Source organism: Babylonia areolata, chromosome 21 (genome assembly GCF_041734735.1).
Source record: "Babylonia areolata isolate BAREFJ2019XMU chromosome 21, ASM4173473v1, whole genome shotgun sequence".
In the NCBI taxonomy this organism is placed as follows: Eukaryota; Metazoa; Mollusca; class Gastropoda; order Neogastropoda; family Buccinidae; genus Babylonia; species Babylonia areolata.
In genome coordinates, this window is record NC_134896.1 from 56,176,649 (window position 1) to 56,201,126 (window position 24,478).

At 40.9% G+C, this 24,478-nt stretch overlaps 1 protein-coding gene across 1 annotated transcript; it reads right to left on the reverse strand.

Annotated features, from left to right (window-relative positions):
* On the reverse strand, nucleotides 1-22,816 carry LOC143295931 (protein pellino-like). The gene is made up of 9 exons (XM_076607617.1): nucleotides 22,688-22,816; nucleotides 17,009-17,185; nucleotides 14,712-14,841; nucleotides 13,721-14,020; nucleotides 12,799-12,984; nucleotides 10,448-10,546; nucleotides 9,298-9,510; nucleotides 7,265-7,380; nucleotides 1-5,350 (listed from the first exon to the last, which is right to left on the reverse strand). Exons 1-9 carry the CDS (start codon nucleotides 22,705-22,707, stop codon nucleotides 5,227-5,229), a joined length of 1,365 nt encoding a protein of 454 aa, XP_076463732.1. The 5' UTR covers nucleotides 22,708-22,816; the 3' UTR covers nucleotides 1-5,226.
* Nucleotides 22,817-24,478: the final 1,662 nt, after the last annotated feature.

Genomic DNA, 24,478 nt, shown 5'->3' on the forward strand with positions numbered 1-24,478 from the left:
TGCAACAAATCGTTTGGTGGTTTTGGGGAGGGGGGGGGGGGTTGTTTTCTTCAGGAATTCACTGGTTTTTGTTCAACATATATCATCAAGGACATAACCGAAACAAAGGATTTGTCTTCAGACATTTTTTTTTTTTTTAAACCACTGTGGATCAAAGTGAAGAAACTAGAATATCTTGCAGCTGATGTTCAACTGAAACTCTGAAGTATACTGACAGGTTGAACTTGAATATTTCACGGTGAAATGAACCAGGATATCTCTGTTCTGGCCAGCAGACACTGGGTTCAAGCCAATCCTGAATTCAGCACTGATGAATCCTCTGTTCTGGCCAACAGACACTGGGTTCAAGCCAATCCTGAATTCAGCACTGATGAATCCTCTGTTCTGGCCAACAGACACTGGGTTCAAGCCAATCCTGAATTCAGCACTGATGAATCCTCTGTTCTGGCCAACAGACACTGGGTTCAAGCCAATCCTGAATTCAGCACTGATGAATCCTGTTCTGGCTAACAGACACTGGGTTCAAGCCAATCCTGAATTCAGCACTGATGAATCCTGTTCTGGCTAACAGACACTGGGTTCAAACCAACCCTGAATTCAGCACTGATGAATCCTGTTCTGGCCAACAGACACTGGGTCTAATCAACAGTGCTGACAGACGCATGACAACAATCAACCAACACAGGCACAGAACTGTTTGCTGAGAACAACTGATTTCTAACTGTTGTAACCGCAAAAATTGGGGAAATAAACTGAACTTGTTAGCGCTGGAGCTTCCCAGTATTTCTCCCCTTTTGACTTACATCTTGTAAACAGGCCTATCATGTGTACAAACACAGACATACACACACACACACACACACAGAAACACACACACACACAAAGAAACAAACACACACATACACACATTCACTCACACAATTACATGTCTTCCCTCACATTCTGCACACGCTCACTTCCACACACTGAACATCTACGTGGGTACAAAACACAAATACTGAGCATCAAGGTATCACAGTCAAGACATGTGAACAGCCAAGCTCAACTGCCGAAACTTCAACCATCTATGTTGGTGCAAGAGTCATATTACTTGAAGCTTCGCAAACATTTCTACATTTCGTTGGGACCAACAGTGCCTGCAAGGAGAGGGCCAGCAGATGAAGAAAGGTGGAAAATCAGTTAGAAACCACCCCCGGAAATGGAGCGTGGCTGCCTACATGGTAGGGTAAAAATGGTCATGCACATAAAAGCCCACTCGTGTACATATGAGTGAACGCGGGAGTCGCAGCCCACAAACGAAGGAGAAGTTAAAAAATCTCGGAGAACAATTCTGAAAGAATGTCACATGTGAGGGAACAGCGGTCTAGTGGCAGTGTACCCAACCAGGGAAACGAGTGTCCAAGGGATCGATTCTAACATAAACCAAGAATCTTGCTCCACCCTCCATGAGACCAATTGGTGGTCAGGGTGCTGGTCTTTTGGATGAGATGACGACTCATGCAGTGTGCACTTAGCATATGTAAAAGAATCCACAGCAGGAACATTGCTGTCTCTGGCAAAAAATGACCAAACTTGATGATAAAACACAACCCAAAATGTGCTGTTGCACACGTGGTGACATATTCTTCCTAAACAAAAGCAGCCCCTGTTTCTTACAGCGAAATCTGTTGTGATAAAAAATATGATAACAATACAATGCTAAACAGTTCCGGAAATGAGCCCTACAGTCACACCATTTCCCCAGGGCACAGGAACGGTCACTACAGACAAAGACACATAATCCCCCTTTCCAGTGATACACTTCACTACCACTGCTGATGCCTCATGCTAACAGACTCTGTCAGTGTGAAACACACTGGCGGTGACTTCAGAACAGGAGTTAGTCATGATCCATGTCTCTGAACTTCAGCTCTGATTCTAAAACCATAAACAACATCACTGAAACAGGAAACGCAGACTTCTTGACATTTTTTCTATGGCTTCCATTCTTCCTGACATCTGATAGTGGTGAAGACCTGTTTAATACTCCCTTCTCACTTTGGATAATTCCTGTACAACATACCTTCCTCTCAATCTGGACAATTCCGGTATTAAAATACTTTCCCCTCACTTTGGACGATTCCCATATTAAAATACTGTCCTCTCACTTTGGACAATTCTGGTATTAAAATACTTTCCTCTTATTTCAGAAAATTCTGGTATTCATTACCATTTACTGACTAGCATTCAGTTTCTAAAACAGATTTTCATTGGCTACGGGACCTGTTCCATCCATTCAGAATACAGCATTCTGAGCTGGTTTAAACATGCTGCTTTGGCAACACACAGTCTGTTCGAGATCAGGTTCAGAGAGGTCTCTGTCGACTGCCAACGGATGCATATGTTTATACATCAGCCGCTAACTTGATGATCAATGGTTTCATTATTGCACCATGCCCATCAAGCTAATCACATCAATCTGAATCATCCCAGAAGTATATAAATGTCAGATCCCTGCCGAAGTCTGCACTAGTTGGGTCACAGTTAAGTATGTGTAATTAAAAAGAAAATGCTAAGTCAGGAACTAAACAAAAAACATGGCATGTCCATAAACTCTTGAGAATAGACGTGTATGCCATATATACCATTATCCACTTCCCCACCCCCTCCAGATCGGAATAAAGGGATGAGGGCAAAATACGCCAGTGAAACAGGATCACTGTCATGTACTGGAGTTGTCAAGAAGTCAGCACACAGCAAAAGCTAGGAGACGACACGAACTGAACTGACACACAATGGACAAAAGAAGAAAGATGCAGACAGAAAAATTGGGATTGATTTCAAACTGCAGTACCTGAAAAAAACAAAAACAAAAACAAAAACAAAAACAAGCAAGAAGAAATCTGTATAAAACGAGCAAATAATATCATATCAAGAAGAATAAGTCATGCGCATGACTGAAACGGCCAAATCAAATTTAGCTTTTACACCTTTTTAAAAAGCAGTATTGACCTGGTGTGGTAACTTTGCCATTCCTGAATAACTACTTTCTCAAGGAAGATCAGATGGCCAAGTGAAATCAACCATATCATTTCATGTACCCTTCAAACAGTTTTGCGCTGATCTCACTTTCAATTATGGTCTCACTTGACAAGTAGCGAAGACAGACTCTATATTAAACACTGAACAAAAATAAGTACTACATTTATGCATATCGAACTCTAAACTGAAAATAATTGGCTTCAGTCAGCATCAATTCTCAATCGTTATACAAAATATCATTACAACATACAGGAAAATCCATCTATAGTAGTGCTGAACAGTGCTAACCAGAAAAACAACTGTTGTTTTGTGTGTATGAACCAATAATTAAGAGTCAGTAGAAACTGTCATGAATCCATTCTGACACTGTCATAAATCTTTGCTAACATGATTTCTTTTTTCATTCCTTTTCTTCAACATTCTATACAGACACATTTAGACAGACTGACAGACCTCACGTAAGGATCTTGGGTCATTCTAAATCAACCTCACTTTGTTTCCTATTGCAGAGAGAGATGTAAATACTGCTTGGGAATTATTCAGAAGACATCACCCTCACTTTCATGATAGCAGTTGATTGTAACCAGTGATAATCCTTCAAAACATGGGAATTATTCAGAAGACATCACCCTCACTTTCATGATAGCAGTTGATTGTAACCAGTGATAATCCTTCAAAACATGGGAATTATTCAGAAGACACCACCCTCACTTTCATGATAGCAGTTGATTGTGTAACCAGTGATAATCCTTCAAAACAAAACCAGCCGACCAGCAAGGTGATGGGGAGGAGAACTGAAACTATCAGCAACTGGTGCCATGCTTCAGTGGAATACAAGTTTGCAGAAACATGACACACACATGAAAAAAATGAAAATAAAAAAAGGATTAAAAAAAAAAAAAGACTTCAAAATCATGATACACCAAAAAACCCCAAAAAAACAGCTTGTTGAAGGCAGGGTGAGAGAGACCGGGGTTGATGATGATCAAACAATGGATGAAAGGTCAGTGAAAACTCAACAAGAAACCAGGAGGGGAGGTAAAAACAGTGAATCCAGAAGGGGAGATAAAAACAGTCAATCCAGGAGGGGAGGTAAAAACAGTGAATCCAGAAGGGGAGATAAAAACAGTCAATCCAGGAGGGGAAGTAAAAAGAGTGAATCCAGAAGGGGAGGTAAAAACAGTCAATCCAAGTGGGAGGTAAAAACAGTCAATCCAGAAGGGGAGATAAAAACAGTCAATCCAGGAGGGGAAGTAAAAAGAATGAATCCAGAAGGGGAGGTAAAAACAGTTGATCCAGGAGAGGAGATGAAAAAAAACCCATCGATCCCTGCTGACAAGGTCAGCAAGGCAAAAGCAGTAAGGTCTGATGTCAATATTGCAGGCAAACCAAGGCATACCATGGGTGACCCCAACAGCCGCTCACAGAAACCTCCAAGGACAAAGCCTGGTGACACGGCCCAAGCGCTTTGAGACTGGCATGACCACTGTTCGCTGGATCATTCACAGACACCGATATCTCATAGACGGTCCTCTTGCGACGTCATGCTACACTGTGTTTGCTTCAAAGCTCTGGACGGGGCTCTTCTGGCAGACACTCCAGGGCATCGACATCCGGTTCCGTTTCAGTAGCTGACAACATGGCGAGACAGCGCAAGGTGAGACCTCTGTTCTCAGCTTTCTGTGCAGGACGGCCAACCAACAGCAGCACAGCGGGACCCTCCGGGCATGGGGAAAATCACCACAGCTAAAAACAGCCCTTAACTCGGAAGCCTAACCGGAAATACTCTGCCCAAACGTTGGCCAAAATGCGCTCCGTCCATTACTTGTCGGATGCGCAAGGGAAGTCAACCGTCTAGGAGGTTGTTAGTGTCTAAATGGATGGATGAACAGTTCCAACCCGAAGTGTGGTGGACACAGGAGAAGTCAGAGAGCGTGGGGCAGGCAAGACAGTCAACTATCATCACCATCCTGGGAGGGAAGAAATCCAGTCGAGAGACAAGGGGCGCGGAGAACGGCAAGAAAAGAAGGAGAGGCAGAGGGGTGTCGTCGTTGCGTGTTGCCTGGAAAGCCGAGTTGACACAGGAAGTGGGGGCGGTGGGGAGGGGGGGTGAGGGGGGCTGTGGGGGCAGCTGAGGGGTAGTTGGACAGTGGGGGGGGTGGGGGGGGGAGGTTTTAGGGCGGAAGGGGGAGGCGGAGCGCAGTGTCAGTCAGTGTTGTCCTGGAAGATGAGCTTGATGAAGGGGGTGGCCTGCAGAGGGGTGGAGCAGAAGGGACAGATGGTGTGGAAGCCTTGCGAGCCGTGCGGCACCTGTACCTGAGACCAGTACCTGAAGGGGGGGACACACACACCAAGTTAGCATTTCAGCGTTTTTATGTCTAATATGTGTTCACACAGACTGACTGATTCTCTAGCGTTTCTGTATCTTACGTCTTTTATGTATTTACACTGGGTGACTGTGATTCTCATGTATTGTTTGCATAGCTTTCACCACGCATGCATTTCTCTTACTGAGATAAAGTATTCTGTAAGTTTCAGTTTCAGTTTCTCAACGAGGCACCACTGCGTTGGGACAAATCCATATGTAATATGCTACACCATATCTGCTGGGCAGATGCCTAACAGCGTAACTCAGTGCGCTAGTTAGACCTTGGATGCTTGCATATACTATTTGTGTACCTATCAGAATGGGCTTTTTCTGCAGAATTTTGCAAAGGGACAACACTTTCGTTGCCATGGGTTCTTTTTCAGTGCGCAAAGTGCACGTTGCACATAGGACCTCAGTTTTCGGTCTCATCCAAATGACTAGAGTGTAGATGCTCAGTTTCATTTTCCAGTTAAACTTGGGAGAAAGGGTGAGACCATTGTTTGAACCCAGCCCCCCATGGACGCTGTACTGGCCAATAAGCATCTTAACCATTCTGCCACCTTCCTCCTTGTGGGGATCTGTACACATGCTCCGACACCTCCTAGGAACTGAAACTTGAGACAGCAAAATAAAGGTTGTCCACACCAAACCAACATGTTTGATTCGGAACTAAACCAAGGTTTCACAGAAGAGGACAAAAACAAAAGTTTCAAATGACTGCAAAACAGAGCACCCTACATGGTGTGTCTTTTCTCAGGGTTTTCCACAAATGTGATCAAACAAAATTCCTCACTTTTTCCAGATGTTTTGCGGACCAGAAAGAAAATGTTCCCTGTCCAACACATTGCCAAACTGATTTTTCAAAATTCGTCTACTCAACCACTGATGAAAGAAACTGGCGTATATCCCTGAATCAATCTTCAATTTTCATCTTCTTTTTATTAAAAAAAAAAAAAAAAAAAAATGCAATAGCTCCTTGTAGAATGATATTGGTGCATGTACCAGTATCAATGTTTAATTTTCATCTTTTGTTTTTTTAATGCAATGGACTCGTAGTTGATCCCAGTGTCAATGTTTCAGTTTCATCACTTTTTGTTGGTCTGTTAACAAATTGCTTACCTTCTTTGTTCAATGATACCAGTAAAAGGTTTTGTATAAAAATTCCTAGACTTTTCCAGACCCTAAAGGGCAAAACTTGTCTTTCTCAAAGACTTTCCCAGCTCTGCAAATCTTTCTCTTATTCTCCCCAAGACTTTCCCAGCCCTGGAAATGTTCCTCTCATTTTTCCCAAAAGACTTTCCCACCCTGGAAACGTTTCTCTCGTTTTTCCCAAAAGACTTTCCCACCCTGGAAACGTTTCTCTCGTTTTTCCCAAAAGGCTTTCTCAGTCCTGGAAATGTTTCTCTCATTTTTCCCAAAAGACTTTTCCAGCCCTGGAAATAGTTCTCTCATTTTTCGAAGACTTTTTCCAGCCCATTGAAATGTTTCTCTCATTTTTCCCAAGAGACTTTCCCAGCCCTGATAATGTTTCTCTTATTCTCCCCAAGACTTTCCCAGCACTGGAAATGTTTCTCTCATTTTCCCCCAAGACTTTCCCAGCCCAGATAATATTTCTCTCATTTTCCCCCCCCGAGATTTTTCCAGCCCTGGAAATTGTTTCTCTTTTTCCCTCAAGACTTTCCCAGCCCTGATAATGTTTCTCTTTTTCACCCCCAAGACTTTCCCAACCCATGCAAATGGCTCTCTCATTTTTCCCCAAGACTTTCTCAGCTCTGGAAATATGATTCTCTCATTTTTCCCACAAGACTTTTCCAGACTTCCATGACCCTGTAGTAACCCCTGGTTCTTTCCATGTTCTACACACGCTGCACTCACTTGACTGTGCCGTCTGACGCCACATGGCCGCAGGGGTTGAAGCAGTAGGTGGGGCACTCAGAGTCCACGTACAGACTCAGCTCGCAGCCCATCTGAAGCTTGACGAAGGGACCCGCCTGCACACACGTCACCACTCTCCACTTTGGACCACCACAAAAAAACAACAACCCCAAAACAAATAAACAAACCCCCCCAAAAAAAACACCCACTAAATCAAATCAAATCAAATTATGGTGCTTAGAGCCTTGCAGACCATTAACTCACTCAGTATGACCAGTCCTCTCTTCTCCTCTACACGGACCCCTCGGATGTCCAGTGGGTGTCTGAATGACCCAATCTTTAGCTTCCATCGTCAGAATTGTGGTATTCTTTGTCAACATTCACCTCTTCAGTATAAGAGCCTTCCGCCTGCAATATTTTGATGATGGTAATTGGGGTGAAACGCTGTTAATGTCGTCTCTTTCGCGGTTCGTATGGAAAGAGTTAAGGCCATCTCAAGGCCATCACCAGGTTAGCATCGACTTCAAGTAAAGGGTTAAAGAAGTACAATAAAAACTAATCCCTGCTTCTATCTTTTCACTCAAAAAGTCAAGAAAAAATGTTTCAGAGTTTTAAACATTCAAATCTGATTAAAAGTGCCCATTAGCTTCCACAGAGGAACATCACGGAACAAAGTTTTCACAGAATCTGCCGTGGAATGTCTCTTTCTAATGCCATGCAGATCCCAGCAGTCAATGAGCAAGTGTTTAAACAAAAACAAAACAAAAATCACCACCAGGCTTTTTTGGCATGTTCGTCACTGATGTGTGCGCACACAGTTTCAGTTTCAGTTTCAGTAGCTCAAGCAGGCATCACTGTGTTTGGACAAATCCATATACGCTACACCACATCTGCCAAGCAGATGCCTGACCAGCAGCGTAACCCAACGTGCTTAGTCAGGCCTTGAGAAAAAAAAGAAAAAAAAAAGATAAATACATAAAAAAAGAACTACTACTACTAATAATAATATGTTTAAGGCGCAAAAACTTGATGAAGTCAACTATAAGCGTATAAAAAAATAAAATAAAATAAAATAAATAAATAAATAAAATAAAATAAATAATCAATAATAATAATAATAATAAAATAAACAAATAAATAAATAAATAAAACAAATAAATAAAAAAGACAACAATGATGCGCACACACAGTGTACCTGACTGTCATCCCACTTGTACTGGTGTTTCAATTGGAGTTTCCCTTTCCTGAGGAGGCATCACTGTGTTTGGGAAAATCCATACACATACTCCACACCACATGTGCCAGGCAGATGCACGACCAGCTGCATAGTCTAACATACTCATCAGGTCTTGATTGCATGCATATGAAATTTGTGTACCTATGAGAGTGGATTTCTTCCACAATATTTTGCAACAAGGACAACTCTTTTGTTGCCATCCGTTCCTTGTCAGTGCACGAAATGTGTACTGCACATGTGATGTGACCTCGGTTAACTGTTTGTCTCATCGGAATGACCGGATGCCAAGTTTGATTTCCTAGAAGCACTACGGAGAAAGGGTGAGACCGGGATTCAAACCCTGACCCCCCACAGACACTGTCATGACAGATAACCACTGTGCCATCTTCCTCTTAGATGGATCGATATGTTCACACACACACAGATGTGTATGCACACACACAGATCTGTTTGCACACACGCACAGATATGTTTACACACACAGATATGTTTGCACACACACACACACTTGTCTGCACACAGACAGATATGTTTACACACACATAGATATGATTGCACACACACAGATATGTTTGCACACACATAGATATGTTTGCACACACAGATATGTTTGCACACACATAGATATGTTTGCACACACATAGATATATATTTGCACACACAGATATGATTGCACATACATACAACTGTTTGCACATACACACAACTGTTTGCACACAGACAGATGTGTTTACACACACAATGGACCTAAATGCCATCTGACCAGCACCGGTGGAAGAATCCAACCTGCACCCACCTTCAAGCACAATGGACACGTCCGGTTCTCGCTGTCCCCCTGCCCCCACTCGTGCTTGCCGTGGACGTGTCCACACACCAGGTACACATAGGGGTGCTTCTCATGCAGGTTCAGAGACCCTTTTGACGGCAGCACCAGGGTGTTCAGGCCCACCGGACACTGCGGTCGCCCCGCGTTGATCTTGTTGATCATTCCTTGAAACTCCATTTCCGTCTGTGCAGAGAATGAAGAAAACGTGCATGCTAACCTCTACTGCTGATGTCACATCACAAAGGCACAAGATTTATACTAAACCTCCGCATAGGTGGATAGTAGTTTGCACAGGACAGGAATGTCAGACCCCTGCTGGAGTCTGCACTAGTTGGGTCACGGTTAAGTATGTAGTAATTAAATTTCCGTTTATACACGAAAATAACCTCTGCTGCTAACGTCACATCACAAAGGCACAAGATCTATATCAAATTTCCAACTTATACAAGAAACAGTGACAACAGCACAGCACAAATTCCAGTACATGTGATGGATACGATAATCAAAGTGAAAGATTTTGTAACCTTTTGTGGCCTTAGTGTCAGTGAAATTATGATCACTGTGTCTGGGGTTGGACCTAAGATGAAGGCGGGGCCCAGTCCGTCCTTTCCGGAGAAAACAATATGATGAAGCATCGTGTCAGTGTGGTCAAACAATGGACGTCCGACCCAAAGGCATACATGCCTACCCCAAAATCTGACCATGAGGAACAGATGATACAAAAACCAGGAACAAACTGAAATTTTCAATAACTTTCAGGAACAAACAATATTCTTTCCTTTGATTCAGCAATCATCACAGCTACCATAATTCATGGAAATGTTGCATTGATTCAGCAATCAACACAGCCACAATAACTGATGGAAAATCTGCACTTGCAGCGAGTGCACAAAGTTTTCCTTCCTCTGTCCCTGTAAGCAATGTTCACTGTATCATTTGCTGAAGGTCTGGTAGTGTTGATTCTGTTGGGGATTTGTTCACAGCAAGAGTTTCCACCACTCTTGAATCAAAAACGCTTTAACACATGAGTAAAAAAAATATATATAAAAAAAAGAGACAGATAATAATTATTAAGAAAGCTTGACAATACTGTAACTGTCTATATAATGCTGTGACTCACCGGAGCAGTAATAAGGCCCAAAGCTGATCGCCACAGCAGTGTTGCTCCACACAAGTCTATCAACGTGCCATCCCGCAGTATATTATCTTCTTCGGGTATCTGCACAACAGAAAAATAAAAACAAAAAAATTTGCATCTGTCTTTCTGTTTGTTTTATTTTTTTCTTTCTTTCTTTTATTTTTCAAATCTGAACACAGCCAATCAACAACAAAAAAGAAGAAAAAAGAAAAAAAAACACAGAACATGCAACATACGTGTGTGCAAGCATGCACATGAAGCTGGCCTCATAAGGAGGGATAGAAGTATCAGTGACGGGCACAACAGCCATGTAGCCATGTGGTTAAAGCGTTGAACTTTCAATCTGAGGGTCCCGGGTTCGAATCTTGGTAACAGCACCTGGTGGGCAAAGGGTGGAGATTTGTCCAATCTCCCAGGTCAACATATCTGCAGACCTGCTTGTGCCTGAACCCCCTTTGTTTGTATACACAAGCAGAAGATCAAATATGAATGTTAAATATCCTGTAATCCGTGTCAGCGTTCAGTGGGTTATGGAAACAAGAATATACCCAGCATGCACACCCCCAAAAATGGAGTATGGCTGCCTATATAGTGGGGTCAAAACCGTCATACACGTAAAGCTCCACTCATGTGTACATATGAGTGAACTTGGGAGTTGCAGTCCATGAGCGAAGAAGAAGAAGAAACATCAGTGTGGACCCCCTGACCTCATGCTTCATCTTACTGAACTCTGATAAATATCCATTGACAACTTGTATTGATCACTGCATGTTTTGTGTTCATCTATGTTCCATCACACTCCAAAAACCTCAAAAGACAGTTACCAATCTTAAACTAATAACTATGAATTTAACAAACAAGGCAAACGATAAAAAAACACACCAATAGCACCAATCTATTACAGAATTTGTTCCAGCAAATCTCTGAGTAACTTTCAGCATCAGATTTCTTGGTGTCTTGCTCTAGCTGAATAGGAGTACCTGTTAGCCACGCGAAATTTGGCCAAGCAGAGCAAACCGATAGGCCTAGTTTGCATCAGTTTGACATGGTACAGTATATGACACCAAACTAAACATTCACTTCAGTTTCAGTTTCTCAAGAAGGTATCACTGCAGTCTGGCAAACCCTTACATGCTGCACCACATCAGCTAGGCAGATGCCTGACAGCAGCACAACCCAGTGCTCCAGTCAGACCCAGAGTGCATGCATATTTGTGTCTCCTATCAGAGTGGGTTTCTTCTGTAGAATTTTGCCAGAGAACAACACCTTTGTTGCCACTGGTTCTTTTCCAGACCACCACATGCATGCTGTATACAGGACCTCTGTTTATCATCTCATCCGTATATGACTAGACGCTCAGTTTGATCTGCCAGTCAAAATCAGGAGATTGGGTGGAATCGATTGCGATCACGACTTAATTTTAGCCCGATCTCCCAATTGAACCATATAATTATGTGACCCGGTTCAAGACAAAATTTGACAAAAAACAAGAACGCCAGAGAATCAACAGACAGACAGAAAATACAAAGAAACTTAGCCATATGGAGAGCACAGGAACAGGAGTCATAATGGCTGCCGGAAAAAGAGGGCGCTAGCCAACGGGACAAAGGGGAGGTTACCTACTTCTGGGAGGCTGTCGGCCGTAGTTTCGTTTTCTCTGCATAGGCGGATAGTAGTTTGCACAGGACAGGAATGTCAGACCCCTGCCGGAGTCTGCACTAGTTGGGTCACGGTTAAGTACGTGTAATTAATCAGGAGATTGGGTGAGACCAGGAACCAAACCCAGACCATCATAGGCACTGTGTTGGCAGGTAAGCATCTTAACCACTCTGCCACAAAACCAAAGTGACTCAACAGCAGAGCAGGGTCTTCTCTATGTGTGGCCTCAAGACAAACTATAACTGATAGCCCCTTGCGGACTGCCACTGAAAGGCCCATGGAACACAAAGGGGAGCATGAGAGTAGCGCCACTGACACAACACGGACAAGGAGAAAGAAAGAAAAAATCCAATTTCCACCTGCCATATTTTACATCCCAATGAAAATATCATCATTCCAGTTCACAACCATGGAAAGTGAGCGTCAGCACATTCCACAGGTTAATGTCACATACAAACACACACTCACATCCACACATATACACACAATCACGCATACACACTCACACACACACACTCACACCCACACATACCTGCAAACACAACGCCTCCCTCCCCTCACCACCCCCTTCACACACACACACACTCACAACCTTTTAGACAGCACCTGAAAAAAAAAAACCCAAAAAAACCGACACCATGTACCTCAGTGTGCACACAAGCCACGCTTCTCACCTGATGACTTTTGTGCGGCATGGGACGCGACTCTCTCAGCGAGAAAACACTGCCTCCGACGGAGATCTCCCGCCACACCCCTGGCTTTCCGGACGGCGTGAAGCCATTGATCGGCTTCATCACGAAGACACCATTGGTGGTCAGGCCATCTATGTCCTCCTCTGAATACCACTTGACGGCTTTTTCCTGGGGGCAGTGGAAAAGGCATCACGTTTCTCTTTCTTCCTTTTTTTTTTTTTCTGCGTAATTTCCGTGATTGCTAAGTGCTGATGATTTATACAAAAGGAAACAAATTTTTCTGTCTTCAACTCTTTTTAAAAAATATTTTCTTCTAATTATTATTATTTTCTTAGATAAAGCACAGTTTTGTCATCAGTCAAAAATCTGACTATACGCATATGCAGTTATCAGGTTTGTGTGGATCTGCACTGTACACAAATATGCCCATATGTAAGTGCAATTGTTACAAAATTTGTTGATCTTTATGGGTTTGCTTTGGCCATCATTTTAGCATGGACAAGACTGGGGTTTTCTCTCTCAGTGGTCAGTAAATCTATATTAGTATATAAGAAATTGTCGCTTTCCTGACCTGTCTTCAGTCTGAGTCCAGACTAGAGGCAAAGTCTGAATAATCTGAAGACTGTTATGTGCTTGAAAGTGCATAATTCATTCAAAACAAGAACATATATATATATATATATATATATATATATATATATATCAACATCACATTTATGGAAAAGAATGCCAAAACATCTGGGGGAGGGTTGGGGGCGAGGGGGGAGCGTGGGGGTTGGTGACAGAGACAACAACCCTCACGCCCCCCACCCCACCCCTCCCATACCTCTGTACCCCCCTCCTCCCAAATAAACCACCTCCCCCTTCCCAACAATAACTCACACAGCACTGAACTGACACTTACCCCTAGGAAAATATTCCTCGCCGAGTCAAAGCCGGCAGCGAAAATACGGGCGGTATAGGGAGGGTTCCTGTCGACGATGATGCGACAGGCGAACCGTGATATCGTGCTCTGCGTCACATTTTCCCGGGTGCTCCGCTGGCAGCCTGGAATGGTGTCCATCACCACAAAGTCTATGGGGCCCTCCGAGGAGCGGCCGATCTGAAACATGTCTGTGTCGTTGTCTTGCATGTACTCCACGATGATGGCCTTGTTCCGGGACAGGGTGTAGGAGACGGAGTGCTGGGCACTGTCCTGGACCGCCTGTTTGGGTGGAGGGGGGGTTGGGGTTTTTTTTATTAAACATTTTTTATTTACAATTTTTACACATTATGACAGGCATACACATACAGGTTTATAATAACAATGGCACAGTTTTATTGCATTTTTTTACATTTTGACAGGCATACAGATGCTTGTTAATAATGATAGCTTGTGCTGTTTATTCAATTGATTTTAAAAAAATTTATATTATTACACAATGAAAGACATACTCACTAATGTACATAAATAATAATGATAGCCTGTGTTGTTACTTTTCAAACATTCTAATTGAATTTTTTTTTTTTTTTACATTATTGAGAGACAGTGTTTGATCCATGTTTTGTCACAGTATTTGTTTACTTGTGTAAAGCATGTCTGGTTGTTGTGGTTGTTGTTGTTGTTGTTTTGGGAGGGATGTTTTGCTGCTGTTGTTTTTGTTTTTAGCTAATAACAAAATCCCCTTCAGTATCATTTTTTAAGCTAACCTATCAATCCAGATCACCAATAATGATCTAGCATTCGAAAAACATTGCATTACATTTTATGTGCACAGTGCTGATAAAACCCATGTTTTGTGTCACTTTGGATCAAACAACAGTACTTAGACTAAAAAAATCAAAAACAACTAGAAGCTACTGAGTTATCTACAGTGACAGATCAACGAAATAAACATGTTTTCTTTCAAACATGCCTTTGACGACTTGGGGTCTGAGACAAGGTGTCGTTTGGAAGGCTTGACGCCATTCGACCTTCCCCTTTTCCACAGAATATACTTGCTTCTTCGCCGCCCTTTGTCTCCTGCTGTCAGATGTCCATTGTACCTGAAATGCAACGGTGAGCTCAGCCTTGAATCAGTCCAGGCTTTCAGCTATCCTTATAGAGATACTTAATCAGTTAATGGGATTTAGTCCGTAAAAATGTGCAATAAACACTCTCCGAGCAAAATCAAACCAGTCCTGGCCTCCTTGCAATGAAAATGATACATTTAATGATAAATTTATTTCATACACTTATTGACTTAATCTGGAAAAATATGCAAAAGTTCCAAGTGCGGTATGGCCAGCTCTTCTCTGAGAAAAAAAGACCACAAATAAACGCTTCATTCTGGGAGAATTACACTGTCAATAAAGTGTTTACAAAACATAAATTATGTCTATCTATCTATAGAGAAGAAGAGAGAGAGAGAAAGAGAGGTGGCGGGGGGAGAGAGAGAGACAGAATGATGATATGAGCTAATGTTCTAGAGCAAACTGCATTCTTCGTTCTTGTATTCATCACCGCAGTGGATAAACTTAAAAGCGTTGAAATATATCCATGACTGATCCAATCATTTTTCTTTGTTAGAAAAAATTTTAAAAAATTGGAAATTTGTGCAGACTTTCAAATTTTCATATTCACTCTTACAATTTTCAGATTCAAACACTTGACTGTTGGCCGCCAATCTTTCTCTGTTTCTGGACCTTGCGATTGGAATGAACTTCCTTCTTCGCTTCGTCAAGTCTCCACACTCAGCTCTTTCAAGTCTGGCCTTAAAACCCACCTCTTCCCAAAATAGCCTCCCTTGCCTGCCCTTCCTTATCTTTAGTTTCTACAGTATTAGAGTTATGCATGCGTGTGAATGACTGGTGCGAAAGCGCTTTGATTTGTCTCTGCACAAGATCCAGCGCTATATAAATACCATTGTTATTATTATTATTACTCAGTAACTCATTCGTTAAACCCCCTTGCATGTAAAAAAATTTTTTTTTTTTAAATCACTCTAAAGTCAATACCATTCCACCAATGCTGCGGGTTCAGTTTGATACTACGATAGTTCTAGACAAAAATCTCATATTCAGGATGACAGTACTGATTACTCAAAATGAGTGTTTTTTTCTGAAATATAACCCATTTCATATATCATATGATATATATATTAATGTATACTTGTATTTCTTTTTATCACATCAGATTTCTCTGTGTGAAATTCAGGCTGCTCTCCCCAGGGAGAGCACGTAGCTACTCTACAGCGCCACTAATTTTTTTCTTTTCTATTTTTTCCTGCGTGTAGTTTTATTTGTTTTTCCTATCGAAGTGGATTTTTCTACAGAATTCTGCCAGGAACAACCCTTTTGTTGCCGTGGGTTCTTTTACGTGCGCTAAATGCATGCTGCACACAGGACCTAGGTTTATCATCTAATCTGAATCACTAGCGTCCAGACCACCACTCAAGGTCTAGTGGAAAGGGAGAAAATATGGGCGGCTGAGCCGTGATTCGAGCCAGCATGTTCAGATTCTCTTGCTTCAAGGCGGACACATTACCTCTAGGCCATCACTGCACTATATCTCCATCACTATCACTATAGTATGTATAGATATATATATATAGATATATATATATATATACCAGTACACATCCTGAAACTTATGGCACATGACACAGCGATCTAACATAAGTAACAGTCTGAAAAAAATCAAAATAAAACAGATATGCAGGTGTATTGCATGTTTTTAGTGTGCACACATCATCATATTTTTCACTGTAAATGCCCAGGGCTTTTTTATCATTAAATTGGGCGAACCAAATGCCCTTTTATTTTATTTCATTTTATTTTGTTTTTATACACACTGGTACTCAACTGCGGTACCAACATACAACAACACTCAACAAGAAGAAAACCCAAACAAACCCCTTTTGTGCCAGTAACCTAACTGACAGAAGTTCGTTTATTTATAATTTATAGTTTGTTCATCCAAGATGATGATATTAGACTGAAGGTACAGACAGAGGATAACCCAAACAAACCCCTTTTGTGCCAGTAACTAACTGACAGAAGTTCGTTTATTTATAATTTATAGTCTGTTCATCTAAGATGATGATATTAGACTGAAGGTACAGACAGAGGATAACCCAAACAAACCCCCTTTGTACCAGCAGTACCTAACTGCGGTACAGACAGCACTGACTGACTCAGTGCGACCAGTCCTTTTTTCCTCCGTGCAGCTTACCCCACGACAATCAGCTCCCCGTACTTGATGGCTTCCTGCGAGTGGGAGTGGGCGTGAGTGGGGGAGTGGGCCTGGTGGTAAGTGGCCTGGTTGCCATGGTGACTGGTGGTCAGCTCTTGCGCCAGTCGGCCCGACACCTCCCGCACATCCCCCAATCTCGCTGTTTCCTCCAGGGCTCTGCGGTCATCACCACCATCACACACTGATCATATCAAATAATCAATATATCCATTAACATGTATTCAAAGGATTGGGCAGCCATACCACCCCCCCACACACACACACACACTCCACTTTCTTTCCCCTAAAAAGATCCCCTCAAGAAGGTTTCTGCTTGGACCAGCCAATACTGGCTACAGCTTTTGTCATAGGAAATATGCAGTATTTTCAGTTTCCATCCACCTCTTCCTTTTGCTTGTAATATTTCAACCATATCAGCAGTGGTAAAATGCAGTCACCATAGCGGCATAGCCTCTTGTGTCGTGTGAACAGTCTACGAGATAGTTGATTATATTGACAAGTTTATAAATCTATATAGCACCTAATCAAATAAAGTTTGCTCCAAGCGCTTAAGAATACAATTGCAATAGTTCCAATATCAGAACTCAGTATACATTTACAACACCATGCATTATACCACCCATCATTACAATCTACGCTGCATCAATTTATTATGCAGTACATACTACGAGAGATGTTCATTGAAGATTTCCCCTGACTTCTGGTTATTGCAGGGAGCTGAAATTACATAGGTATGGAAATACACATGTCTCTATAGTTCACGTGGTAATTTGCATAGATCTCTGAACTTGTAACAGTTTCTCTTTTATAGATGCTACTGCTAGGGTGGAGGTAGGTGTGATAATGGAGCCAGCTGAATGCTGAGGTCATCAAGTTTCTGTACTTGAGGCCACACACCAAGGGAGATGTTTGATGAGATAAAAGAGATTTATGGGGAGGATGCTCCATCATTTAATGAAGTCAAGCACTGGCATCATCAGTTCGAAGTGCAGTAGGGCATTGATAAAAACAGTTCCCAATCCTGGATGACCAGTCCGCCACTGATGAACGAAGACACCATCCGGCAAGTGGTGGCTACCATTCTGGAGGATTGTTGCATAGCCATTCACAAACTAGCCCACATGTCAAGATCAGTGTGGGGTCTGTGAAAAAAATAATCCATGACCATTTGCACATGTATACAGAAATTGTCTGCACGATGGATTCCCTGGCTGCTCACACCTTTCCAGAAGCAAGAATGAGTCATGTGCTCCCAAGCTCTTTAGGCCATGTGCCAAGAAAACTAGGAGGACTTCTTCAACAGACTACTCAGACAAGACAAAACATAGGTCCATCATTATGATCCAGAGACTAAAGCCTAGTCGAAGCAATGGAAGCATTTTGGCTCACCACCGAAGAAGGCACATATCCAGCTCTTGGCAGGCAAGGTCATGCTCACAGTCTTTTGGGACCAGCACAGAGAAGTGATGATGAATTTCCTGGCAAAGGGTACCACAATTACCAGTACATACTATACTGAATTGCTGCAGAAACTGCGGGAGGCCATCATAACCTAGAGGTGAGGCATGTTGACTAAAGGTGTCCACCTCCTGCAAGACAATACCCCAGTTCACAACTTGCATGTTGACCAGAGGGAAGCATGGTCCTACGGCTATGAAATCCTTCCTCACCACCCTTACTCTCCCAACCTCGTACCATCTGACTTCCACTTCTTTCCAAGCATGAAGTAATTTTTGAAGAGCAAGCACTTCCCAGACGATGAAACACTAATTTCTGAGGTCAAAACGTGTCTTCTAACGCAACCTGCAGACTTCTACAGGCAAGGTCTTCACAGCTGTATAAAGTGATGGGAGAAGTGAGTCAATCTTGGTGGTGTATGTAGATAAAGACAAATAACTGTGCCAAGTTTTGTTCCTCTCAGTCCATGACAAATGGGTCAGGGGAAATCTTTTATGAACATCCCTCGCTGTCATAAGTACAATGAATAAATATAAAGGCTACAACAGTAAACAGAGCATGAACAATGACCAAAGAAAAACTATCACTGATCAACTTCTTCACCTGTAAAGCTTAGTAATTATACAACCTTATTCAGTTACTGCTATAACTGTGTAAAATTCATGCAAGTGCATTTAACGTAACATATGATGACATACAACTTGGGTGAGAAAGAAAGGGGTTTAAATGTCTAGCTATGATATTTTCAACCATTTGATAATACACTCTTGTACACATCTTGTGTCTGCTGTCTCCTTAACTCCACAATGGTTTTGAGAGACGGATACTGTCCCACCTTGCTTATTAAGTTAATTACTGGGTAAACACTTGACCTATTTGTCTGTGTTACAACTACAAGTATGTGTTTGGGACTGTCCTTAGAAACACTAAGTGTGAAAAAGACAAAACAATATTATGACCATCAATAATCTGCACAGACAAAATAAAATACTGATTTTTAGTAAAGTTATTAAACTGAAGGCTTCAAAGAAAGACAGAAATAATGATTATAATTTATCATACAATCTAGAACACTGAACACAGCATTTATCAGTGTTCTTATAGAAATCAAATAATCAAGCCTTGTGTTATTTTGTGGATGTAATGCTTAAACCAAAGATGCTCTTTTAGTTTTACAATAAATACATGATCATACATGTTGACTTTTATCAATAAACATCATGAAACATGTCAACAATTTCTCTTTCAGAAATTTATATTCTTGCATCTTCATACCCAATCTATCAACAAAGAAAGACAAAAAACTGTTCAGTGTCCAAGGCGTACACAACAAAGAACATGCTATGAATCCACTGATCTCTGTATCACCACTGGACTGTGAACTCACAAACTGCTGTGAAATCTTATTGTGACTAACTTACGAAGTGAGTTATACTTACAGTAACTAACTTACAAAGAAGTTAGTAAACAATGAATCATGTAATATATACCCTGAAACTGCAAAGTAGGAAAAGTTAGCTTCACCAGACTGGTAAAAATACTACAATATGTTAAGAATTTGTTCTCTTCGGTTCACTGGTCAGCAATCCAATTAATCTAGTTTGCTAAAAGTAAAATGCTGAATTCAGTTAAGTTGGAAACCTCATCTTGTTTCCATCCTTTACAAATTGTGAAGACTCAATTTATTCATTTTCTGTTTTTAGACTAGGTCAATCTTCATAACATGTGCCACAATGCACTTTACCATTATAGTATGTTTTTAAAAGAATTAACATCTCAAAAATATTAATTGAAACACTGGTTTATCCTAGCATCAATACATCTTACTTTTTTAAGAATAAGTAACAAAATCTTTCCATAAAAAGTTAGATATGGTTTCCTTTGAGATACACTATGTATATGATAGTCGTGTCTGACTATGACCATCAGAACAGCAGAGGAGGCAACTGCTGTTCCGACAATTTGGGCTTGAATTTGATTATAGCGGAGAGTGTCTTGCCCAAGTTACATCCCCACACTCTTGGCCAAGAGAGTTTTAGGACAGTCGGCGTTGGGGTGGTTCCCAAAGGCCAACCAGCCCACAAGGCTGCAGCACTAAGAGCCAGTGCAATTTTGCCTCCTAGTTTGAGAGTCACAGTCCTTCACAAAAGACCAAGCTACACTATGTACTCCTTCGAAAACAGCAGCTGAAAGTACCACATCTTGTGTTAGTCATCTGAAAGTACCACATCTTGTGTAAGTCTAAAACTGTAATAACAACTTCATAGTTCATTAATCTATTAAAATAAACGTCCATCCCTTTTTCCTTTCAGCATATTGCATAGGTTACTTGACCAGCTGACATAATCTCCTTTTTCAAAAATATCAAAACAAACACATTTCCTAGGTCTTATGAACTGGACAGGATAACTGATTAAATAAGATTAAATAAAGTATGTCTTTTAAATCAGTATCAGTATCACTCATTATCAGATATATAAAACTATAGACAAATGTGCTTGTGAGGTCCTGAGGACATCTCAATCTGGCACACTTATTCAAAATTCATCAAACCCCAATATTTATCTATGGTCAGGCATTATGAAGTAAATAAACTCAAATATAATTGCAATTCCATGCTTTTCACATGATATTCCCTAAACAAAAAGTGCACCAGCATAAACAGCCGAGGATCATTTATTCATTATCAAGCATACTATACTAGTAACAAGCTTATGGATACATCATACAGTGATTGTATTCTCGCAAAAAAAAAGTACAAATTTTAAATATTTTTTTATAGTTTTAATGATAAAACTATTTCCAGTGACTTATCCAATCTTGGTAAACACTGTAAATTGTAATGTTATCATTATTAACGAACCCCAATCCCCCAGTTTGAATTGTCTAAGAGACTGATTTGGCAGCCAGACAGGACAAGGTACATGCATCAAAATGGTTTGTGTGCATGTGTGTATGTGTGTGTGTGTGTGTGTGTGTGTGTGTGTGTGTGTGTTGTGTGTGTGTTTGTGTTGTGTGTGTGTGTGTGTGTGTGTGTGTGCGTGTGTGTGTGTCCCAGTCTATACATGTATAGATCTGCAACACTGTTTATGTGTGTGACTGTGACAGTGTGTGTGTGTGTGTGTGTGTGTGTGTGTGTGTGCATGTGCGCACGCACGCCAGACTCGCATAATTGTGTGTGTGTGTGCGTGCGCGTGTGTGTGCATGTGTGTCCAGGGCTTCCAGCACAGTGCAATAGCACAGTGTCAGTATTGTCCTGAAAATAAACAAATCATATACTTATAAAGAAATTTTAATCTCATCTTAATAAAGACTGTTTTGAACAAAAGAACTTAAAAGCTTCAGTCTTAGATTACAAAATGCACTCCCAAATAAACATATTTTGGGACAAATAGTAGTGTGCTAAGCAGACCTTTATAGTGAATATGAATTTATAATTATATGGCATCAGTCAGCATTGATCAAATTCAAAGATAGCAGCTAACGCCATCAAGCTAGGACACAATGGAATGAATTCATGTTACCCTAAAAACTAACAACAACAACAACAACAACCTTTCCCAATGGAACTGATTTACTTACTGGATCTGAAAATGACAGATCTACTTTACAAAAAACAACAACAACAACAACAAACTTTGATTTAATTACTCTGTTATTGATACTTAAAGATTCTAAATCAAAAATTACAACAAAAAAAAAAGGTTTGCAATGAAAATGAATCCATAAACAATTATTTATAAATTCAATGATGTGCTATCTGATCCGTCGTAGTAACAAAATTAAGCACACTTCCTGAAAACTTTTTCCTGCTTTGGAGAACGAGATCCTTTGTTTTGATGAAGGTTGAAATAAATTTTGCTCATCTCAAAAGTCCAGACCCCTGCTTAACGTCTGTGAGTGAAAACTGAAACACGAAATGATGAATTTGATGACTCAGATAAAAAAAAAAAATTAAATAAATCACTGGAAATACTATGAGTCCAGTAACAGGAAAACACTATCCACAGTTAAACAACAGGAAAGAAGCTTACATGACGCTTGATCGTCGAAATTTCCATACAAAATATGACATTTAGATCGACGCGTATTTTCTTTTAACTGATCGACAGATAACAAACGATGAAAACGGAATCACAAGATCATGAAATTCATACATCCTTTCCCTTTTCTATCGTCAATTCTCGCATTATTTCTTACCTGTCCTTTGGATCTGGCATAACCCCTCACCCAGAAAATCGTTTATATTGTTCACATAAATCCATACAAGTGATCAGCCAGCTTGTCAACCTTATGTTGATTTGTTTTGAGAAGACAACTTTTTTTTCCACCACACAACAATGACCCTTTAAAACGGAAGTTGTCTTGTAAGGGGGGCATTTCGCCGGAAATGACCTATAACTTATGAAAAACTGCTCCTGTCAACACCAACATTTACAATGGTTTTCGAAACGAATGAAAATGAAACAGAAAATAACACGCAAAAAAATATTTAAAGAAAGAAAGAAACAAAACAAAACAAAACAAAAACAAAAAATAAAAAAACAGAAAAAATAAAAAGAGAAGTAAATAATCAAGAAGATGTCATTTTGACTAATTGTCACATTCACTTTTCCCCAACTTCTTTCCTTCTTTATCATTATTGACTTTCCTAAATTAGTATAACAGAATGTTTAATAACATTGTGGAGTGATGGCCTAGAGGTAACGCGTCTGCCTAGGAAGCGAGAGAATCTGAGCGCACTGGTTTGAATCACGGCTCAGCTGCTGATATTTTCTCCGGCCCCCTCCGCTAGACATTGAGTAGTGGTCTGGACGCTAGTCATTCGGATGAGACGATAAACCGAGGTCCCGTGTGCAGCATGCACTTAGCGCACGTAAAAGAACCCACGGCAACAAAAAGATTGTTCCTGGTAAAATTCTGTAGAAAAATCCGCTTGGATCAGAAAAACAAATACAACCGTGACTGCACACAGGAAAGAATTTAAAAAAAAATAATATATATATATATATATATATATATATATATATATATATATATAAAGGGTGGCGCTGTAGCGACTGACGCGCTCTCCATGGGGAGAGCAGCTCGAATTTCACACAGAGAAACCTGTCAGTTGTGATTTTTTTTTTTTAAATTAAAAAAGAAAGAAATACAAATACAAATAATGTATTATTTTTTCATGTAAGTTTGATTTTAATTGTTGGTTTTATCTAAAGGTCTGACAGACTGATATAAAGGTAAATTTCCTTTTAAGTCAGTTTCCACAGGTTGATATAAACATGAAGCGATCCTAAGTATATGGATTTTAAAGTGGGTTTGGGAACATTCTTAACGTTAAGCAATTTGGTAAGTGATGCTAAGTTCGCTCATTCATCCCACCCCTCGTCCACGTTGACTTTCAGTGGCAGCGTTGCACATGATGACACTGATATGGCTCTGAAGTTCCAACAGAGACCTCTGTTTGCTGGGTTTGGGTGACTAAATGAGGAATCCACGTCAGTTACTGGTGTTGCCCAGGTCTTTTGTAGGTTCTCCAAGAAGGAGGATGGTCAGTGGCCTGGTAGGTCTCACTGTGACCACGTGGATCAGGTACACAAACTCAGGAAATACACACCATTACTATCCAAGGACAGTCTATATGAATCACTTGAAATTACTGGAGCTCATCATACCTCTCAAGGGCGGGTCTGCCGTCAGTGCACCAACCCACTGTTATATACATGCATACATACACACATACATATATATATATATATATGTATGTACTTGGTGTGTGTTTGTGTGTGTGTGTGTGTGTGTGTGTGTGTGTGTGTGTGTGTGTTTGTGTGTGTGTGTGTGTGGTTTTACACATATGCAATTTATTGGCTGGATCTTTTAAAAAAATACATTGTTGTGCATACCCAAATGTCTTACCACGTGCGGATGTGTCAGTGTGGATGGGTAGTTTGTTTTAGTCTATCATCAGCTCATATACTGTGAGTTCCTATT

Excerpts from the sequence above, each read along its gene's own strand:
- LOC143295931 (XM_076607617.1), bottom strand. The coding sequence starts at position 22,707 with ATGCCAGATCCAAAGGACAG. Across the intron at positions 17,186-22,687 it reads ATGCCAGATCCAAAGGACAG|AGCCCTGGAGGAAACAGCGA; the intron begins GTAAGAAATAAT and ends TGATGACCGCAG. Across the intron at positions 14,842-17,008 it reads GGGGAGCTGATTGTCGTGGG|GTACAATGGACATCTGACAG; the intron begins GTAAGCTGCACG and ends GTTGCATTTCAG.